The sequence below is a fragment of the Rhizophagus irregularis genome, chromosome 8, assembly GCF_026210795.1.
Source record: "Rhizophagus irregularis chromosome 8, complete sequence".
NCBI classification, from domain to species: Eukaryota; Fungi; Glomeromycota; class Glomeromycetes; order Glomerales; family Glomeraceae; genus Rhizophagus; species Rhizophagus irregularis.
In genome coordinates this window covers 2,619,940-2,637,736 of record NC_089436.1, presented here as the reverse complement: position 1 = coordinate 2,637,736, position 17,797 = coordinate 2,619,940, and the positions used below count along the sequence as shown (strand labels likewise).

General features: G+C 28.8%; 7 protein-coding genes across 7 annotated transcripts; 1 reads left to right on the top strand and 6 right to left on the bottom strand.

Annotated features, from left to right (window-relative positions):
- Nucleotides 1-330: 330 nt before the first annotated feature.
- Nucleotides 331-1,038, bottom strand: OCT59_028472 (uncharacterized protein; the record flags this gene model as incomplete). Its single annotated transcript, XM_066147310.1, has 4 exons — nucleotides 331-510; nucleotides 573-681; nucleotides 773-780; nucleotides 919-1,038. 4 exons carry the CDS (start codon nucleotides 1,036-1,038, stop codon nucleotides 331-333), a joined length of 417 nt encoding a protein of 138 aa, XP_065994028.1.
- Nucleotides 1,039-2,479: 1,441 nt separating this feature from the next.
- On the bottom strand, nucleotides 2,480-4,691 carry OCT59_028471 (uncharacterized protein; the record flags this gene model as incomplete). The annotated part of the gene is made up of 9 exons (XM_066147308.1): nucleotides 2,480-2,572; nucleotides 2,647-2,817; nucleotides 2,880-2,969; nucleotides 3,042-3,325; nucleotides 3,391-3,430; nucleotides 3,505-3,630; nucleotides 3,685-4,056; nucleotides 4,141-4,494; nucleotides 4,641-4,691. The coding sequence occupies 9 exons, from the start codon at nucleotides 4,689-4,691 to the stop codon at nucleotides 2,480-2,482; spliced, it is 1,581 nt and encodes a 526-aa protein (XP_065994027.1).
- A 526-nt stretch (nucleotides 4,692-5,217) lies between these two features.
- On the bottom strand, nucleotides 5,218-7,025 carry OCT59_028470 (uncharacterized protein; the record flags this gene model as incomplete). Its single annotated transcript, XM_025310681.1, has 7 exons — nucleotides 5,218-5,388; nucleotides 5,468-5,800; nucleotides 5,889-6,221; nucleotides 6,302-6,377; nucleotides 6,484-6,563; nucleotides 6,638-6,799; nucleotides 6,888-7,025. The coding sequence occupies 7 exons, from the start codon at nucleotides 7,023-7,025 to the stop codon at nucleotides 5,218-5,220; spliced, it is 1,293 nt and encodes a 430-aa protein (XP_025180017.1).
- Nucleotides 7,026-7,603: 578 nt separating this feature from the next.
- Nucleotides 7,604-9,830, bottom strand: OCT59_028469 (uncharacterized protein; the record flags this gene model as incomplete). Its single annotated transcript, XM_066147307.1, has 11 exons — nucleotides 7,604-7,687; nucleotides 7,759-7,848; nucleotides 7,938-8,221; nucleotides 8,287-8,326; nucleotides 8,401-8,408; nucleotides 8,495-8,525; nucleotides 8,596-8,928; nucleotides 9,051-9,217; nucleotides 9,311-9,427; nucleotides 9,546-9,578; nucleotides 9,824-9,830. The coding sequence occupies 11 exons, from the start codon at nucleotides 9,828-9,830 to the stop codon at nucleotides 7,604-7,606; spliced, it is 1,194 nt and encodes a 397-aa protein (XP_065994026.1).
- Nucleotides 9,831-10,292: 462 nt separating this feature from the next.
- Nucleotides 10,293-12,235, bottom strand: OCT59_028468 (uncharacterized protein). Its single transcript, XM_025316676.2, has 5 exons — nucleotides 12,020-12,235; nucleotides 11,660-11,936; nucleotides 11,425-11,577; nucleotides 11,188-11,309; nucleotides 10,293-11,107 (listed from the first exon to the last, which is right to left on the bottom strand). Exons 1-5 carry the CDS (start codon nucleotides 12,188-12,190, stop codon nucleotides 10,616-10,618), a joined length of 1,215 nt encoding a protein of 404 aa, XP_025180019.1. The 5' UTR covers nucleotides 12,191-12,235; the 3' UTR covers nucleotides 10,293-10,615.
- A 118-nt stretch (nucleotides 12,236-12,353) lies between these two features.
- Nucleotides 12,354-15,552, top strand: OCT59_028467 (uncharacterized protein). Its single transcript, XM_066147306.1, has 10 exons — nucleotides 12,354-12,417; nucleotides 12,595-12,685; nucleotides 12,799-13,138; nucleotides 13,216-13,692; nucleotides 13,764-13,857; nucleotides 13,935-14,022; nucleotides 14,099-14,196; nucleotides 14,259-14,468; nucleotides 14,552-15,054; nucleotides 15,129-15,552. Exons 1-10 carry the CDS (start codon nucleotides 12,372-12,374, stop codon nucleotides 15,474-15,476), a joined length of 2,295 nt encoding a protein of 764 aa, XP_065994025.1. The 5' UTR covers nucleotides 12,354-12,371; the 3' UTR covers nucleotides 15,477-15,552.
- Nucleotides 15,471-16,522, bottom strand: OCT59_028466 (40S ribosomal protein eS25). The gene is made up of 4 exons (XM_025316678.2): nucleotides 16,480-16,522; nucleotides 16,184-16,234; nucleotides 15,873-16,101; nucleotides 15,471-15,768 (listed from the first exon to the last, which is right to left on the bottom strand). The coding sequence occupies exons 1-4, from the start codon at nucleotides 16,480-16,482 to the stop codon at nucleotides 15,725-15,727; spliced, it is 327 nt and encodes a 108-aa protein (XP_025180021.1). The 5' UTR covers nucleotides 16,483-16,522; the 3' UTR covers nucleotides 15,471-15,724.
- Between the last annotated feature and the right edge of the window lie 1,275 nt (nucleotides 16,523-17,797).

The window sequence follows — 17,797 nt, the reverse complement described above, 5'->3', positions numbered from 1 at the left end:
GCAACTATCCGGATAAATAACAGATATTACAATAAGAGCTTATTCAACAAAAACAAAACCGATATACTAGTATATTTAAAGTTCGAGAATCTATCTGTTCTATATTTTTTATAATAAAATATTTGATAAACAAAAATAATTATCTGTTGCATTATTTGATGATTTAATAATGACTTAATAATGAAATTTGCCTTTACATCTACAATTCAATCTTCTTCGTCTTTTTTTTTTTTAATTCATCCAGATCTTTTGTCGCAAACAAATCCTCTTTAACTTCTAAACTTTCTAACCTTCTTCAGTGACAAGAATTGTCATCATGTTTTCTGTTTATTATTTGCTGGTATTATTACTATTACCTCCCTCATAAGGATTTTCAGCAATATTTTCTTTATTTGCTTCATCTGATTGTTCATGAAGAACTTGTTCAGTTTTAGTTCCTCTCCTTGTTCTTCTTCTTCCAGATAGATCAAGAATATCATGATCATAATCATCATCATCATAATCTTTATTCTGGTTAACAAGAACAGGATTGAACGTGAAGAGATCACGGCAAGATATGCCTTGCGCTTTACCAACTTTGAAAGCTGCCTCTTTAGCAGATCTTCCTCAGCTTCCAGTTTTACCTTGCGATTCTTCTTCCATTCAGTGAAAGTTTCATGAGCAACTGGTGTGAGGTAAATCCTAATTTATGCCACCTGAAAGTTTGTTAAAATTATCAGTAATTAAATTACACGTTCTGATCAACATATGGGAAACATTTTGTAAGATTTACCTCTGTTTCTAAGAACTCTTCAATATTGATCTGTTATTACTCTTCCCCTTCAGCTTTAATTTGAGCACAAAACCAGGCGGGAGAGCATTTCTATACATGCACTTTTTGCCTAATAAACTTTGTATAATTAATAAGTTCAACATTACCATATAACCAGCTTTCTTATCATTGTTCCTTGAATCGGTATATGAATCAATTTTCGCACTTTTTCTTTCAACATTCATCATGAGAGAATTTAATATTGTCCACTTTTTAATATTGTCCATACTTGAAGAATTGACATAGCATCATTTAGAATCGACCCCGAATGGCACTTTTTGTTGTACTTGAATAATTGCACAAAACTAAACAAATATAAAGTATTTAAAATCGGACTTCATTTCAGCTCAAACTCTTTAAAACAAGAAAATTAGAATACTTACAGTATTATTAAAAAATTCAGTGTCAACTATAAACTTTACGAAAAGTTCGCAGGAAATTAAGAAAATTCGTAGAAATTTGAGCTAGTAACAATTTCATTTTTTGAGAATTCGAAAGAAAGAGCTATTCTAATTACAAAACAAAACTTTTATCTAAAAGAATTCGCTATATCGCCGGCAAGTGACATACAGCCAAGTTGCATATTTCGGTCATGTGTCATTCTATTGTTCGACCTAAACATTTTAGGTCGGATAAAATCCCCAGCTTTTTTGGTGCACTATGCAATAATTGTTTAGCTTTTTATTAATGTTTCATATTGATAGTTCATAAAAATATTTTGTAAATGAATGCAAAAAGGATTATTAACTGGTTTGCACAGTTAATTATTATATGGTAGTATAACCAATTGAATAATTTATTTTATATTTTCATCTATTTTATACTAAGGCTAGCTAGCATTCAATTTATTTAACAATAATTAAAAAATATTGTTATGCATAAAAATAGGATAAACTAATATCAAGAGAATTAGATGTAAAAATGTAGTAATTAGTTTTAATTGATAAAGGTATTTTTTGCAAAAGAAAATCCTATTAAATAAATCTTCTAATAACAAATAAATGTAAATTTTACAAAAGGAGTTTGATGACAATCACTAGATAAGAAGATTCTCTTATTATATAATTATTTTTTTTGCTGCCAATTGATATTTAGTTGCAAAAAATATCTTGTTTTAAAAATTTTGTTAAAAAATTAAATAAGTTTGATTACATTAAATAATTTGACATGTATTATAGTTTAGAAATTTTAAGATACCTTAATTAATTAATTGGTTCCAGTCTTTAAAAATAAAATACAGTAAATGATGGACTATAGTACCCGGGTATCCGGGTATCATATAAATCATCATTTTCAATTCAGAATTTTCTCTTTGTATAACCTAAAAGAATAAAGAAATCCTTTTTTGTTTGATACAAATGAAATATGGAGAGTTTGATTATGAAAATGAATTTAACTGAATATTAATGCCGTAACAATTTTAATAAATACAGTATTATAATAATAATGTTTGTATTCGTATTTCGTAATAAATTTTAAGCATAATGTCCCCAAGAAGCAAATATAAAATACATGTTAAGCGAAAATTTTTCATGTATAGTACTAAATCACATTTATGAGTAGGGGTACTATACTTTAAGGGGTACTATAGCCACCGTTTACGGTATCAAATTTATCCTTTTTTATATTAAAAAAGCTTGCTATATTTCTGAAACAAAATTTATCCAATTACTCCTTGAAATCTGACATTGTATTAGATGATATTCTCATATTATTGAACATCTCCTCTAGTTTTGTGGTAAATTGATAACCGCTCACAATCTGAAGTATATATGAGACAAATATTAAAAATAAAAAGTGAAGCATTCATAATCATAGGCTAGTGACTGACATACCTCGAGTTTACTTATCGTACGCTTTTCTGCACCATCATTAACACTGTGTCCAAGTAATAAACGCTTAGCTAAATGTTGTTTGTAATATCGTTCAAAAACATCTTTTTCTTCAACAAAGCGGAACAATGTAATAGCTTTATTCAATACACTACCAATTTCTTTTTCCGTTTCCTAAAATTGTAAAATTGGTAATTGATTAAGATGAAAGAAAATAAATATTACGTCAAACTAACCCCCTTTAATCCTTTTTTAAGATTATCATCAATAAACAATGATATAAACTCGGGTGATTTTGGATTCTTATTAATGAAATATTCAAAAGCCTTTTAAAAAAAAATTATAAGCATTAATAATCAACTTGAGCAATAATATAAAAAACATTTGTACTGACAAACCTCATTAAAAGATGTTTGAAATGTTTCATCATTAGATAAAGCTAAATTCTGAACTTTATCGAATTTGTCACTAAGGTCTAGAACCTTCTGTACCCATCTTAAAGCAACAGTAACTTCCGTTTGTTTATCAACAGATACAGCATTACCACCTTCGGCAGTTGTATTACTTGTTACTGTTTCATTAATCGCTTTACCAAGTTCACGTATATAATCACTAATAGCAGATTTCATTTCATCATGACCTTTTACAACTCGCCCGAACAATTTATACATCCTTCCAAGATCTAAATTAAATAAATAACATTACAAAAATATAATAATCATTGAACGACAAATACAAAAAACTTGCCATTCATTTTTTCATTTCTTAGCACAGGAATTAAACCTTTCTGGAATAAAAAAATAATAATTTATTTCATATAATTTATAAAACCAAAAAAATTTTTTATACTATGAAGTTTACCTCAATTATTGTCTTAAGATGCTTTGAAATTAACTCCTCTTCTACAATATTACGAATCTTTGGTTCTGTAGTCGGTGAAAGATAATGGCCTACGCGCTGCTCTTCTTTATTCAGTCGCTTATCTACCTAAAAGATGAGATTATATGTATGTATGTATGTATGTATGTATATATTTCTAACCTCTTTCATGTAATCTGAAGTATCATATTCTCCCACAAGCATTTGTCCCTCAACTCTATAATATTCCGAACTTGATTCTAAGAACTTATTTTCGAAATCAATTGCATAAATTGTATCTTTAGTCGACGCGTCAGTCAACTCCAGTAACATATCAATTGATGCTTTCACATTAGTACGATCTATAATTTCATTTTCTCGTTCAAGCATAATTTGCTGTAAAAGTACTTCAAGAAGATGATTCTGAATTGGATAATTCTGTGATCGGACGATTATGTCTCTAAATAGATCCAATCCAAGATCATAAACAAGAGGAACGTTTGCAGGTTTTGCGTAAACCCGATCCTTAATTATAGTGTAATTATTAGATGTAGCCTACAACAGGAAAAAATTTTCCCGCACAAAATAATTTACGTAAAAGAAATAATTACAAAACTTTACTTGAAATCATTAGCTTACCATATACTTTAAAATATCACTAAGCATAAGCATACATGTAATATGGTCCTCCCAAACAGTTTTTAATACTTTCAGGAAATTTGCCCTACCAGCTCCATTAGGGTTTGTTTGTGAACTACTTGCACCTGAAAGAGGGAAGGCCGGTACAACTTGAGAGACAGCAACTTCTTCCAGGTGCTGCGTAATAATTTCTCTTACACCATTATATAATTTGTCTCCATTTTTATGAAGCACTATTCTAAATGCAACACGATAAAGTCCTTCAAAACCTAGGATCGACGCATTTTTTTTATGAATTTCACGAATAGCCTGAGCTAAAATATCCCAACTGTCAGTAAATTGGTACACAGCGTTCTGAAAACGACGTGAAGATACATTTAAATAAGTTTATTAAGAAAAAAGAAAATTAAAAATGATAAGTTCACATATAAAACATAAAAAGATAGGTTTGCTTTTAAGTCTGGTAGACAAACCGGACTATATAAAGTAACTAAACCTACTGGTTTCTTTGGTGGCCTTGTCTTTCTTTTTGGTCGTTTACGGCTACTCATACCGAAATAGAAATAAAGAGTAATAAAGTGGTGATTTGTGAATATATTAGCAAAGGTAATAGTTATTGCCTATTTTTTCACGATAATTTATAGTGGGAGTTATATGAATTCATGATAAAAAAGTGTCAGATGATATATGCATCACAATATTATTAACCAATCATAAATTAGAATTTATAAATCACGTAAAAGAAAATTAGGAATTATTTTATTTACACATTTTTACTACTATTAAATTGATCTGATTTTTAAATTATAAATAATAGTTATTGGATGGGGGAATAGAGAAGACCATCCAATAACCGAGTTATAGTTCGTTCATGGAATACTGCGGTGACCAATCACCAATGTCATTAAAATCCTAATCGACTGAACAATAACGGATAATAAATCTTTTTTTTGTGATCTACTGATCTACATGTTGCTATTGTTACGCAACTATTTAAAGTTAAGGTCAGTATCTATGTATCTATAAAAGTTATTGGTTAAAATTTTTAAAAGTATAAAATGGCCGAGTATAGAGGATCTATGGGATTTGACGCATGTATTTACGTCGTTTTTCACCGATCATGGGAGAAATTGGTCTTGTCGGTTTTTTATCCGATGGTTGTATATTTATCGGTGTATAATATCGAATAGGTTGAGCGTGATGAACTAAATCTACTCTCAACCGACGGATTTCCTTCATATTGCGTACCTTTAATTATTAACATAAATGCATAAAAAGTTAAATATCGAAAAAAGATCGATAATATGAATTAGTTCTTATATCTTACCTCTTCCTCCCTGATCTTTGCTATTCTTTGTTCTTCAGCTTCCTTCTCTCGGAATCTTCTGCGTTCGTCATAAATATGACGTTTTTTCATACGAGTATCAGTAAAAAAGAAAAAACCAATTGGTTCTGTTGGTGGAGGACATTCAGGTTTTCTAGGAATTTTGGGCTCAAAATTGGGGAGAGGTTGTGCATGGAATCGATTCTCCTTGACATATTCCTGCTCTTTTCTCACTTTCTCATAAAATTTTCTTTGATATTTTTCCCCACGATCATTAGTTAACAATGTAAATGGTTTTGGGTGAGTTGGTGGATAATAAGGACGTGTAGGCAGACACTTGGAACATTAAAACAAAAGAGAAGAATAATTAGAATAATTCTTTATTTTATTCTAGTACGTACAATACATTTTAATGGTTACATACATCAGGGGAACCAGTAGGAAGTGGTTGCGCTTTAAATTCGCGCATCTTTTCCATTTTCTCTTTTTCTTGACGAATCATTATTTCAATTTCTTGTGATTTCTTCTTGGAAATTTCCTCACTAGGTAAACTAAACATTGGTAATTCGATTAACCGGTGTTCAATCACCGGTCTATATGGTTCTTTATAATCGGGTACGGGATTAGCTTTAATGACATGCGGTGGTGAAGGACTCTTCGGTCTTTGTGGCTTAGGTTTCGTTATGGCCGGTGAATATGGTACAGTCGGCATTGGCTTTTGTACTTTTGGGATTCCCAAATTCCTATTCTCAAGGATCTTTAAAAGAGGATTTTAAAATTTAAAGCAAGAGACGATGTAACGATGTTTTATGCGTAAAATCTCAGACGAACAATTACCTTTCGATCTAATGGGTTAGCTTTGAATTTATAACCTCTCATTTCCCTTATTTTGCGCTCTTCTGTAGGTAATATACTGAACAATAATCAAATACATTAATAATTAATTACCCGACTTATGATTGATTTTCGTATTTATTTTATTTATTCGAACTTCAATTAATTAGTGACGTATAACTTACGTAGTGGGTTTAGACCTATATTTAGTGCGTAAGTGCGGAGATTTCGGTATAGTTAAGTTATTTGAACGTACTTTACCAGACTTTTTTTTTTAAAAGGCGATTGTTAGCCTCAAAATCACGATGTTGATTTTTGAAACGTATTATCATCTGATACCTTAGCATCGAATCTGGTTGGATTTTCTAAAAATTGTTGCACACTGATAGCTAAAGGAATAAATGGTGATTTTGGAGAATTTTCTTTATTACGAGAGTCATTGGCCCGCAATTCAGTATAAAATTTGAAAGGCTTTGGCACTGTTGGTACGAACGAACGTTTCTAATAGACGAGATATTTTATTATTATAAACGCGCTAAAAAGATAATATGATAAATATGATAATCCACTTCAAATTTATAATAATTACTTTAATTCCACCACTCTTTTTAACTAAATAATTTTTGGTTTGTGGCGGTTGAGTACTTGGCGTTACCGACATGAACCAACTAACATCTTCCATATATTCAAACTTAGGTTTTTCGTTATTAAAATTAGTTACGTTCATAGTTTTTGTTTTCAGTTTTTGTTACCAAAAATCAGTTTAGAGAAAAGTCAGTAAAGATTATAGGATTATTTCTGTCTTAAAAAAGATCGCACGCGTATGACGTAGTTTTTTATTTCTGACCAAGCGATTAAACAAAATTTTTAATTGGTCCGTTAATATCATTAATAATTTGACATGTAATTTTGCCAAAGATCACATTAATTTTGGCCAGAATTAAAGAACCATAAATTTCGTATACATCAATAGAAAAATTTCATTAAATCACGTGATATGGTCGCCAAGTAATAACATGATTAACATCCTTAAAAAAATATATTATAAAAATGTAGTATAATGTAAAGGTAGAGTAGCTAGATAAAAAAAAATATAGTGAAAGGGAAAGGTATGGGTAGAGATAAAAGTAAAAAAAGCAGAGGTAAAGATAAATATATTATTGGTTTTTATAACACATAACAAATTCCTCTAGAATCTGTAAACTTTTATTTTTATATTTACATATATTAAACTACAATAGAAAAAACTTAATATTCATAACTTTTAAGGAGAGTATTAGATGATATTCTCGCATTATTGACATCTCATCTAGTTTTGTGGTAAGCTCTCGATCTGACAATAAAGCGGAACAATGTAATAGCTTTATTCAATACACTATCATTTTCTTCCTAAAATTTTAAAATTGGTAATTACTTAAGATGAACGTTATTTAACGAAAATAAATATTACGTTAACTAACCCTCTTTAATCCTTTTGTATAATGATCATAAAGAAACAATGTTATAAACTCGGATGATTTTGGATTCTTATCAATGAAATATTCAAAAGCCTTTTAAAAAAAATTTATAAGCATTAATAAAAAAGATAATCATCTTGAGAAATATAAATATAAAACATAAAACATTTGTACTGACAAACCTCATTAAAAGATGTTTGAAATGTTTTATTATTAGATAAAACTAAATTCTGAACTTTATCGAATTTGTCTTTAAGGTCTAGAACCTCCTGTACCCATCTTAAAGCAACAGTAACTTCGGTTTGTTTATCACCAGACGCAGCATTACCACCTTCGGCAGTTGTATTACTTGTTACTGTTTCATTAATCGCTTTACCAAGTTCACGTATATAATCACTAATAGCAGATTTCATTTCATCATGACCTTTTACAACTCGCCCGAATAATTTATACATTCTTCCAAGATCTAAATTAAATAAATAACATTACAAAAATATAATAATCATTGAACGATAAATACAAGAAACTTACCATCCATTTTTTCGTTTCTTAGCATAGGAATTAAACTTTTCTGGAATAAAAAAAAATAATAATTCATTTCATGTAATATATAAAACCAAAAAATTTTTATACTATAAAGCGCACCTCAATCACTGTCTTAAAATGTTTTGAAATTAACTCCTTTTCTACAATATTACGAATCTTTGGTTCTGTAGTCGGTGAAAGATAATGACTATACGCTGCTCTTCTTTATTCAGTCGCTTATCTACCTAAAAGATGAGATTATAAGTATGTATGTATGTATGCATGCATGTATGTATGTATGTATGTATTTCTAACCTCTTTCATGTATTCTGAAGTATCATATTCTCCTACTCCCTCAACTCTATAGTATTCCGAACTTGCTTCTAAGAACTTATTTTCGAAATCAATTGCATAAATTGTATCTTTGGTCGACGCGTCAGTTAATTCCAGTAACATGTCAATTACTGCTTTCACATTAGTACGATCTATAATTTCATTCTCTCGTTCAAGCTTAATTTGCTGTAAAAGTGCTTCAAGAAGATGAGTCTGAATTGGATAATTCGGTGATCGGACGATTATGTCTCTAAATAGATCCAATCCGAGATCATAAACACGAGGAACGTTCGCATTTCTTGTGTAAACCCGATCCTTTAGTTATAGTTATAGTGTAAATATTAGATGTAGCCTATAACAGGAAAAAATTTTCCTCGCACAAAATAATTTACGTAAAAGAAATAATTACAAAACTTTACTTGAAATCATTAATTTACCATATACACTAAAATATCTCTAATCATAAGCATACATGTAGTATGATCCTCCCAAACAGGTTTTAAAACTTTCAAGAAATTTGCCCCATCAGCTCCATTAGGGTTTGTTTGTGAACTACTTGCACCTGAAAGAGGGAATGCCGGCACTACTTGTGAGACAGCAACTTCTTACTTAATAATTTCTCTTACACTATTATATAATTTATCTCCATTTTTATGATGCACCATATTAAATGCATCACGATAAAGTCCTTCAAAACCTAGGATCGACGCATTTCTTTTATGAATTTCACGAATATCCCGAGCTAGACTATCCCAACTGTCAGTAAATTGGTACAAAGCGTTCTGAAAACGACGTGAAGATATATTTAAATAAGCTTATTAAGAAAAAAGAAAATTAAAAATTATAAGTTCACATATTTATAAAACATAAAAAGATAGGTTTGCTTTTAAGTCTGATAGACAAGCCGGACTATATAAAGTAACTAAACTTACCGGTTACTCTTGTGGCCTTATCTCTCCATTCGGCTGTTTACGGCTACTCATTCAAATAGAAATAAAGAGTAATAAAGTGGTGATTTGTGAATATATTAGCAAAGGTAATAGTTATTCTTAGGGTTATTGACTATTCTTTCACGATAATTAACAATATTGATAAAAGGGAGTTTATACTTTATAATGATATATTCCGTCTGAGAAACGAAAGGACGGAACGGCTCCTGATTTAATACTTGTAACTGATAAGGTGTTCATCACGTGACATTACGATTAACCAATCATAACTCAGGATTTTATTAAATCATGGGATATATACAGTAACTGCCTTTATTACTGTCAAATTGACCTGTTTTTAAATTTTAAATCTTTTTTTTTTGTTTTGTCTACATGACTTCATGATCTACATCACTACATGTTTACATTATTTAAATAAAAAGTTTATTTTATGAAAGGAAAATATTTTTACGCGAAAATCAATATTAACTGTCTAAATAAATTATCAGTCTAACTTTTTATTTAAAGTATCTAAAAATTTTTTTAATAATATTACAAAAAAATTTTGGTTAATTCGCATTATTAGTGGCTGAGTATAGATTGATGGTTGCTAAAAAAAAACTCTTGTTAGACGTCTACATCTACTAATTACACAAAATCTATTGATATTATCTTAAATCTTAACATTCAATGGGGTGTCACTGACAAAGAATTGGTATCAGAAAAATGCGTATATTTCTACAGATTCTTGCAACTATCCGGATAAATGACAGATATGTTATCATAAGAGTTTATTCAACAAAAACAAATCGGATATACTAATTTATATTAATTTTCTTAACGTTAAAAATACATTTTCCAATTAAATAGTTACGGATACATTTTTTAACTTTAATAAAGTTAAAGAATCCATTAGTTCTATATTTTTTATAATAAAATATTTGATAAACAAAAATAACTTCTGCTGTTATGTCAAATGCATAATTTTGAAGAAAAATGTTTTGTCCCATTATTTGTTTATCATGATGATTCAATAATAACCTAATAATGAAATTTGACTTTACATCTACAATTCATTCTTCTTCATCTTCATCGTCGTCATCGTCTAAGTCATCCAATTCTTCTGCCGCAAACAAATCCTCTTTAACTTCTAACCCATCTTCAGTGATAAGAGTTGTCGTCGTGTTTTCTGTTTTATTATTACTGGTACTACTACTACTACCTTCCTCATAAGGATTTTCCTCAATATTTTCTTTATTTACTTCATCTGTTTGTTCATAAAGAGCTTGTTCAGAATTTTCTTCCTCCTCTTGTTCTACTTCTTGTTTATAACCAGATAAATCGAAAATATCATCATCATCATCATCATAATCTTCTACAAGATCAGGATTGAACGTGAAGAGATCACGACCAGACATGCCTTGAGCTTTACCAGCTTTGAAAGCTGCTTCTTTAGCGGATCTTTTAAGTTCTTCTTCAGCTTCCAGTTTTGCCTTGCGACTCTTTTTCCATTCAGTAAAAGTTTCAAGGGTAACTGGTGTGAGGTTCGATCCTAATTTATGACGCTTGAAAGTTTATAAAATCATCAGTAACTAAATAATACGTTTTATCAACACAAGGGATAACACTTTGCAGGATGTATTACCTCTGTTTCTAAGAACTCTTCAATAGTAATTTGATCTTCCTCTTCCGCTTCTGCTTTCTTTTGAGCTTTGCTTTTCAGCACAAAACCAGGTGGGAGTGCATGTCTATACTTGCAATTCTTGCCTAATAAATTTTGTTTAATTAATAAGTTCAAATTATTATATAAATTAAAGTGAAAAAGCAAATCTATAGAATTTGAAAAAATAAACTAATACGAACAAATTAAGAATCATCTCACCTCCATTTGGACATTCCCAGAACCAACCATACTTTTGATTTTCAATAGCTTCTAAAAAGAATTTACATACAATATCCGTTGTAGTTTTAGGATTGCCCTGTTTTGATTTGACGACTTGTTCAAGTTTCTCTTGATCCCATTTATCCATGGTATCTATATTAACCAATTAATAAGTTTTTTACACAACAAATTATAGAAGAAATAAATTTAAATAATTATTTAATTATTTATTTACCAGTTTTCTTATCATCTTCCTCATTTCTTGAATCAGTATATAAATCAATTTTCGCACTTTTCCTTTCAACATTCAAATCATGAGAAAATTTACATTTATCTCCCTTTTGACATTGTCCAGATTTAAAGAATTGACATAACACCGTCTTAGGATCGACCCCAAATGGTACTTTTTGTTGTACTTGAACTGGTTTAAATAATTCATTAAGTTCTTCTTTCTTTTTTTGTTCAGCAAGTTTTTTATTAGCGATAGTCTGTTTTTCAGTTTCTTTTTCTTTCTAATGAAATATTAAACAATTAATTTCAAGGTATAATTTTTTAAAAATAAAAGAGAGGAAAAAAAAAGTACGATCAACTATACCATAGTTTTCCGATTACCAGCTGACATCACTTGACTTTGAATTTGTTTGATCTGTTGTTGGACTTTTACAGACTTTTTCTTATTCTTCAAACCAAAAGTCTTATCCTCAATGATCTTTTGCTTCTCCTTTTGTTTCGTTTTGTCAGATGGTTGATTTTTCTTTGGAGGCATTTTGTCGTAGTGTTCAAGGTGATTGAAAGGTGATTGAATATTATCAAAAACTTTGAAAAGTTGTTCGAATTAAATAATAACCGCTGTCAATCAATTACGTCATTTGTGGCTTGGTTCCAAAATAATATATAACTTAGTAAAAAAAAAAAAAAAAAATCTCTTTAGTTTCGAGGCTAGAATTATGGGTCGTAGAAGAAAGAAACAAAAGACTACGGCTGAATTTGTAGGTGTGCTATTTTTAAATATAGATTAATTAGTAAGGTGTGAGATAAAAATAAATTCTCTTTTTTACAAAAAAAAAATTACGTAAAGTTAAAAAAAAACTATTGATATGACTCTGTATATATATATTTTTCCTAATAATTAATAATTTTAAAATAAAAATTATTTTTTTTAAAAAAAAGAAAATAATAAAGCAAAAAGCGAAAATAATAAGAATTTTAATGTAATTGATCAAAAAACGGTAGATATATCAATAAATGATAATGAAAATGGGTAAATTTATATTTGAATTATTTTTGAACTACATTCATTTAGTGATTGTTTGTTCTTTTTTAAAATTGATCCTTTTTTAAAAAATGTCGTATCATAACTTTTTGTTTTGATAGGATGATAACTACGTCAAAAAATCGTGAATTATCATCACGAGAAAGTTCCCCTGTTAGCGCATTATCTATGCGTGGAAAAATAGATGTTGAGGTACTCTCAGATTTTGAAAATGACAGTGAAGATATCGGAATGATTACTGATAATGAAGAAAAGTATGGATCTTTAGGGGATTTAAATGAAAGGGTTTATGAATCTCAAACACTTAAAAAGAACGAAAAAAGTGAGATCCTTGATTCTTTCGTTGTTTCTCGTTTTAATCCTTCATCTTCGAACGTCGTTTGTTATGAAGAAAAAGATGATAACTTTGATTTATGTTTGGTTGCTATGAAACGTGGCGAGGTAAAATAAAATAAATTATTATATTTATTAGCTTTTCTTTTAAAATACTACTTAATAATATTATACATGATTCGTAGTCGATAAGTTTTCGAGGGAATGTTCTTGTTGCATCTATTTATGGAGAAGCTGTTATTATGGGTTATAGATTATGTGGCGTTTCATCTGAGGATGTGTCAGAAAGTTTACAAATCGATTTAAATTCTAGCCTTATATTCCATCCAGTATTTTCTCCAAAAACGCATTCACTATTAGCAATAGAATCAGTGGAAAAACAAAAGATGACACATAAAATTTCACATCCCGGAATAATAGCTTGTTCAAAAACAAAATCGATAATCAACAAGCTTTTATCAAATATAGACTTGTCTAAAGGAGGATATGATACAATTCTTGCTTTACTAGATATTTCATGGTGTGGTATTCAAGACGTGGAAAACGTTGCATCATGTTACAATAATATATTTTCCAGTAACTTTGCGAATAATAATGAAAAAAAAGATAATGAGATCAAACAATCGAAAGACGATTTTTTTAATATCAAAGGATTTTATCCAGTAAGTATAAGTATATATATATATATATATAAAGAATTTCGAATTCTAAATCAAATTTTACATATTGGCAGATTTTTGAAGTAGCTCCAGGAATGACAGCATTCAAAATCCCCCATTCCTGGGAGAATTCAACAAATCAGCTTGTAACTGATATTTTGGACTTCAGTAATATCATTATTATATATTTTATATTTATTTATTTATACCTATATCTTACTTACATTTCAGTTATTTACTAATAGCTTTGCCGCCTATTTCAATAATCAGTGGACATAAAAATGTGGGAAAATCAACATTTTCTAGATATTTGGTTAATAGCATGTTGAATATGTACGTTCATTTATTTTTTCATAAAAAAAGATGATGAAAATGATGACTTAATAATTTAACATCTTTTATTTTTAAGATGCCCCAAGGTCGCTTATATTGAAAGCGATGTTGGACAATCCGAATTCACTCCTTGTGGATTAGTGTCACTTAATATATTAGATTCTCCTATTTTTGGTAAGTTGACTATATCAACAAAACTGTTTGATCTCTTTAATTGACTTAATATCGTTTTGCAGGTCCTCCATTTACGCATATACAACAACCTTATAGATCATATTTCATTGGACATAATTCTCCACGTGATGATCCGGACTATTATTTGGATTGTTTACGCGAATTAATTACAGTGTATCGTCGTGACATTGCTTGTGGACCAGAATATGGAATGTATGGAGACGAACAAATACGCATTCCTTTAATTATTAATACCCATGGATGGAGCAAAGGTGAATTCACAAGAATTACTATAAAATCCATTTATATAATCTAAATGTATTACTAACCATTAAAATAAAATATACACATATAGGCATGGGTTATGACTTATATCTTCATATTATTAGTTCTGCTAAGCCATCACATATTTTTCAGTTTTATTCTGCAACAATCACGAATAAAAACCTTCCACCACTCCCTGAATATGTTGTATCTCCTAATGACCAAGAACCACCCAAAGTCTCTTTTGTTGAGATGATAGATACCCCTGGACCTTCTAAGTATTCAGCATCTGATCGTCGAGTATTATCATTATTTTCATATTTCTATTCAACAAGTGCCATGACAGTAAAACAAGAAAATGTGAAATGGTGGGCTTTTGATCAACCATTGGTTCGTCGGGTTCCATGGTGTTTAGATTGGAGGAAAGGATTGACCAAGGGTATTTTTATGCTAACTGGAGAAGTGCCTTTAAGTCAACTCTTATACGCGTTAAATGGTTCAATTGTTGGATTAATTGGCGATATTGATAATTCGTATAAAAGTGAACAAGTTGACGTAGAAATGAGTGAATCAAAAGAACAGGAATCACGTATTGTATGTTAAACTTTTAAATTCATTAATTATTGTAAACTTATTAATTATATATATCTTTCATTTATTATAAACAGATTCCGAATTATTTCCCTTGTCCAGATTTTTCACCACCTTCACCAACTGAATATACTTGTTTGGGATTAGCCATAATAAGATCCATTGATCCAACATCTCATACATTTCATATCCTCACGCCATTACCTTCATCAGTTCTTTTTAAAACCAATACTATAGTCAAAGGAACATTAGAACTTCCAGTATGGCTTATGTTAGACCATACCAAAAATAGCTCATTAGGAGTACATGGTGTTCAATGGAAAAGAGCTCCTTACATGAGTATTGAATCAGGAGGAGGAGTTGGAAATGCGGCTCAAAAAATAAGGAGAAATATTAAAAGACGTAGTCAAAAACCAAATATATAAAAAATTATATCATATGATGTAAAATAATTTATTTTAAAATAATAAAATCACACATCATTTAATAAAAAATTCTTTTTACTAAATTTTACAAATTTGCAATAAAGTTTTATTTTATTTTAAGGATAAACTATGAAACCGATACATTTCTTTAAATGAAATTAATTTCATTGTTTCTTAAAAAGAAAAAAAAACAATAAAAATATAAAAGAAAAAAATAAAACGAATTTGAATATATTGACATTAAAATATTATGACTCGGGCTTGTCCATTGCAGCTGTAGCAGTAGCACGAGCTATAAAATTTTTTTTTGTAAAAAAAAGGGATGAGTAACGCATCAGTAACGTAAAAAAATTGAATATAAAAATAAGTAAATAAATAAAATAAAATAAAACGTACTGTAAATGAGTTGTGAACCATGAGTGGATATCTTGCGAATTAAACCTTTTTCTTCTAACTCACGTATAGCAACTCTAGCTAAAGAACCATTAACACGAAGTCGATCAACCAATACAGAAGGAGTGATCAATTTATAAGTTGGAACTTCTTTGAATAATTTATCATATGTGGCTTTGTCAAGAACTACGGCATTATTCGCCTTATCCTTGACTTTTCCTTTAGACCATTTCTAAAAAAAAAAAGTAGTAAAAAAAAAATTGTATTATTAAAATGATTTAAATATGAAAAAATTATTTTGAGTTGAATTATACCTTTTTCTTGTTTTTACCACCACTAGTGCTTTTAGCTGCCTCTTTCTTCACCTAATAAATATAAATTATAAATAATTATTAGAAATTATCGTTTGTAAATAAAATCATAATAGATCAATTTTTTTTTTAAATATAAATCTAATAATATTTTTTTTTTTGTGAATTTCACAAAGTATAAATGAATTTGTTCATAAAAATAAAATTATTTTATTCATTGAACTAAATATCCATCTTATTCATAATTCTTATACTGATCTTTTAATTCATATTATAAATTAATTTTCACAAATACGTACCATTTTTTTCGATGAGTCAAGAAAAAATGAGGACCTATTTTTTTAAAAAAATTTTTTTTTTTTGAATATATTACAAAGATTTATTAATCACATGATTAACTTAACGTACAATCACGTGATAATTTTAGTCACTATCTTAGGATTATTTCACGTAATTTAGTAATTTAATAATTTAATTTACTTTATTTGGTATGTAACCAAGCTTTATTTATGTTATCTGAGATCACAAATTTTTTGAATTAGATCTTATAAGTCGAATTTATATTACAATGAGTCTGATTTATCTTAGTTTTCTCGCTTACATTGGATTTTTATTTATATAAACGAGTAAAATTAACTAAAAAAGTAACTAGATATAAATTAACATTCATGAATTTATTTTTTAAAAGTATAACTTCAAGTTAAAATGCGCAGCAACTTTTTGATCTACTATCTTGTTAAAAAAAAGTGAAGGCTTAACATTGTTGAGCATCAGAATCTCCTTGTAGAAATTATTGGGTTAAAAATTTTCATACTTTTTTGATGTTTCTTATTCATCATCTTCAATTTCGTTTAACATTACCCTATATAGTAGGTACCCTTTTGAGTATATCCCAATAATTATTTGTTGAATTAGGTTAATTTTGGCCACGTATCGCAGTATCGCATAAAATACTCACGGTATTATGCAATTAATAAAATAAGGTCTTTATACTGTCTTTATCCAGTCTAATATCAGCTGTATCCATTGAACTTATATTGATAATAGAGAAATTTTATTTTGAAACAAATTTCATTCTATAAAATGGGATTCCGACATTTTTAAAGAAGGGGAAATTTTCCTCCTTTAGCAAATACGGAAATTTATGTACAGTAGGTAAAATTTTGTTAACAAACGACATTATAAATTGTTATGAAAATATTTTGTATAATTTCGAATTTACTAATTCCAACCGTAATGGAATATTTTTAAGGATTTAAAGGAATTTATTAGTTGAGATTTAATGAACACTCTGTAATATATTTTTTCCTTAAATTTGTTCGAAATTATAAATTTGTTTATAATTATTTCAGATAGGAAATAAAAGAATTAGACAATTATAAATATTTCATAAATTATTGCCAGAAAATATGAAGTTTATTCAATTAAGAGTTTTGCTATTTATTATTGTCATTTTTAAAATGGTTGAACGATCGAAAACTTATGGAAGGTGTAAAAAAAAATAAAATGTTATTGAAAAAATATATATATATTTTTATCAGTTAATCGTGATCAAAATATTTTCACATTTTTAACGCATTGGACATTACCAGCTCCTCAAGAAGAATAAGTGTCTTT

What these genes read in the sequence shown, in the direction of transcription:
- OCT59_028468 (XM_025316676.2), bottom strand. Translation starts at nt 12,190, where the DNA reads ATGCCTCCAAAGAAAAATCAACCATCTGACAAAACGAAACAAAAGGAG. An exon ending in CTGGTAATCGGAAAACTATG is followed by an intron (nt 11,937 to 12,019) that starts GTATAGTTGATC and finishes ATATTTCATTAG; the next exon opens with AAAGAAAAAGAAACTGAAAA. An exon ending in GGAAGATGATAAGAAAACTG is followed by an intron (nt 11,578 to 11,659) that starts GTAAATAAATAA and finishes TGGTTAATATAG; the next exon opens with ATACCATGGATAAATGGGAT.
- OCT59_028467 (XM_066147306.1), top strand. Translation starts at nt 12,372, where the DNA reads ATGGGTCGTAGAAGAAAGAAACAAAAGACTACGGCTGAATTTGTAG. An exon ending in GACTACGGCTGAATTTGTAG is followed by an intron (nt 12,418 to 12,594) that starts GTGTGCTATTTT and finishes TTTAAAAAAAAG; the next exon opens with AAAATAATAAAGCAAAAAGC. An exon ending in TTGCTATGAAACGTGGCGAG is followed by an intron (nt 13,139 to 13,215) that starts GTAAAATAAAAT and finishes CATGATTCGTAG; the next exon opens with TCGATAAGTTTTCGAGGGAA.
- OCT59_028466 (XM_025316678.2), bottom strand. An exon ending in GTGGTAAAAACAAGAAAAAG is followed by an intron (nt 16,102 to 16,183) that starts GTATAATTCAAC and finishes TTTTTTTTTTAG; the next exon opens with AAATGGTCTAAAGGAAAAGT. An exon ending in TGGTTCACAACTCATTTACA is followed by an intron (nt 15,769 to 15,872) that starts GTACGTTTTATT and finishes AAAATTTTATAG; the next exon opens with CTCGTGCTACTGCTACAGCT.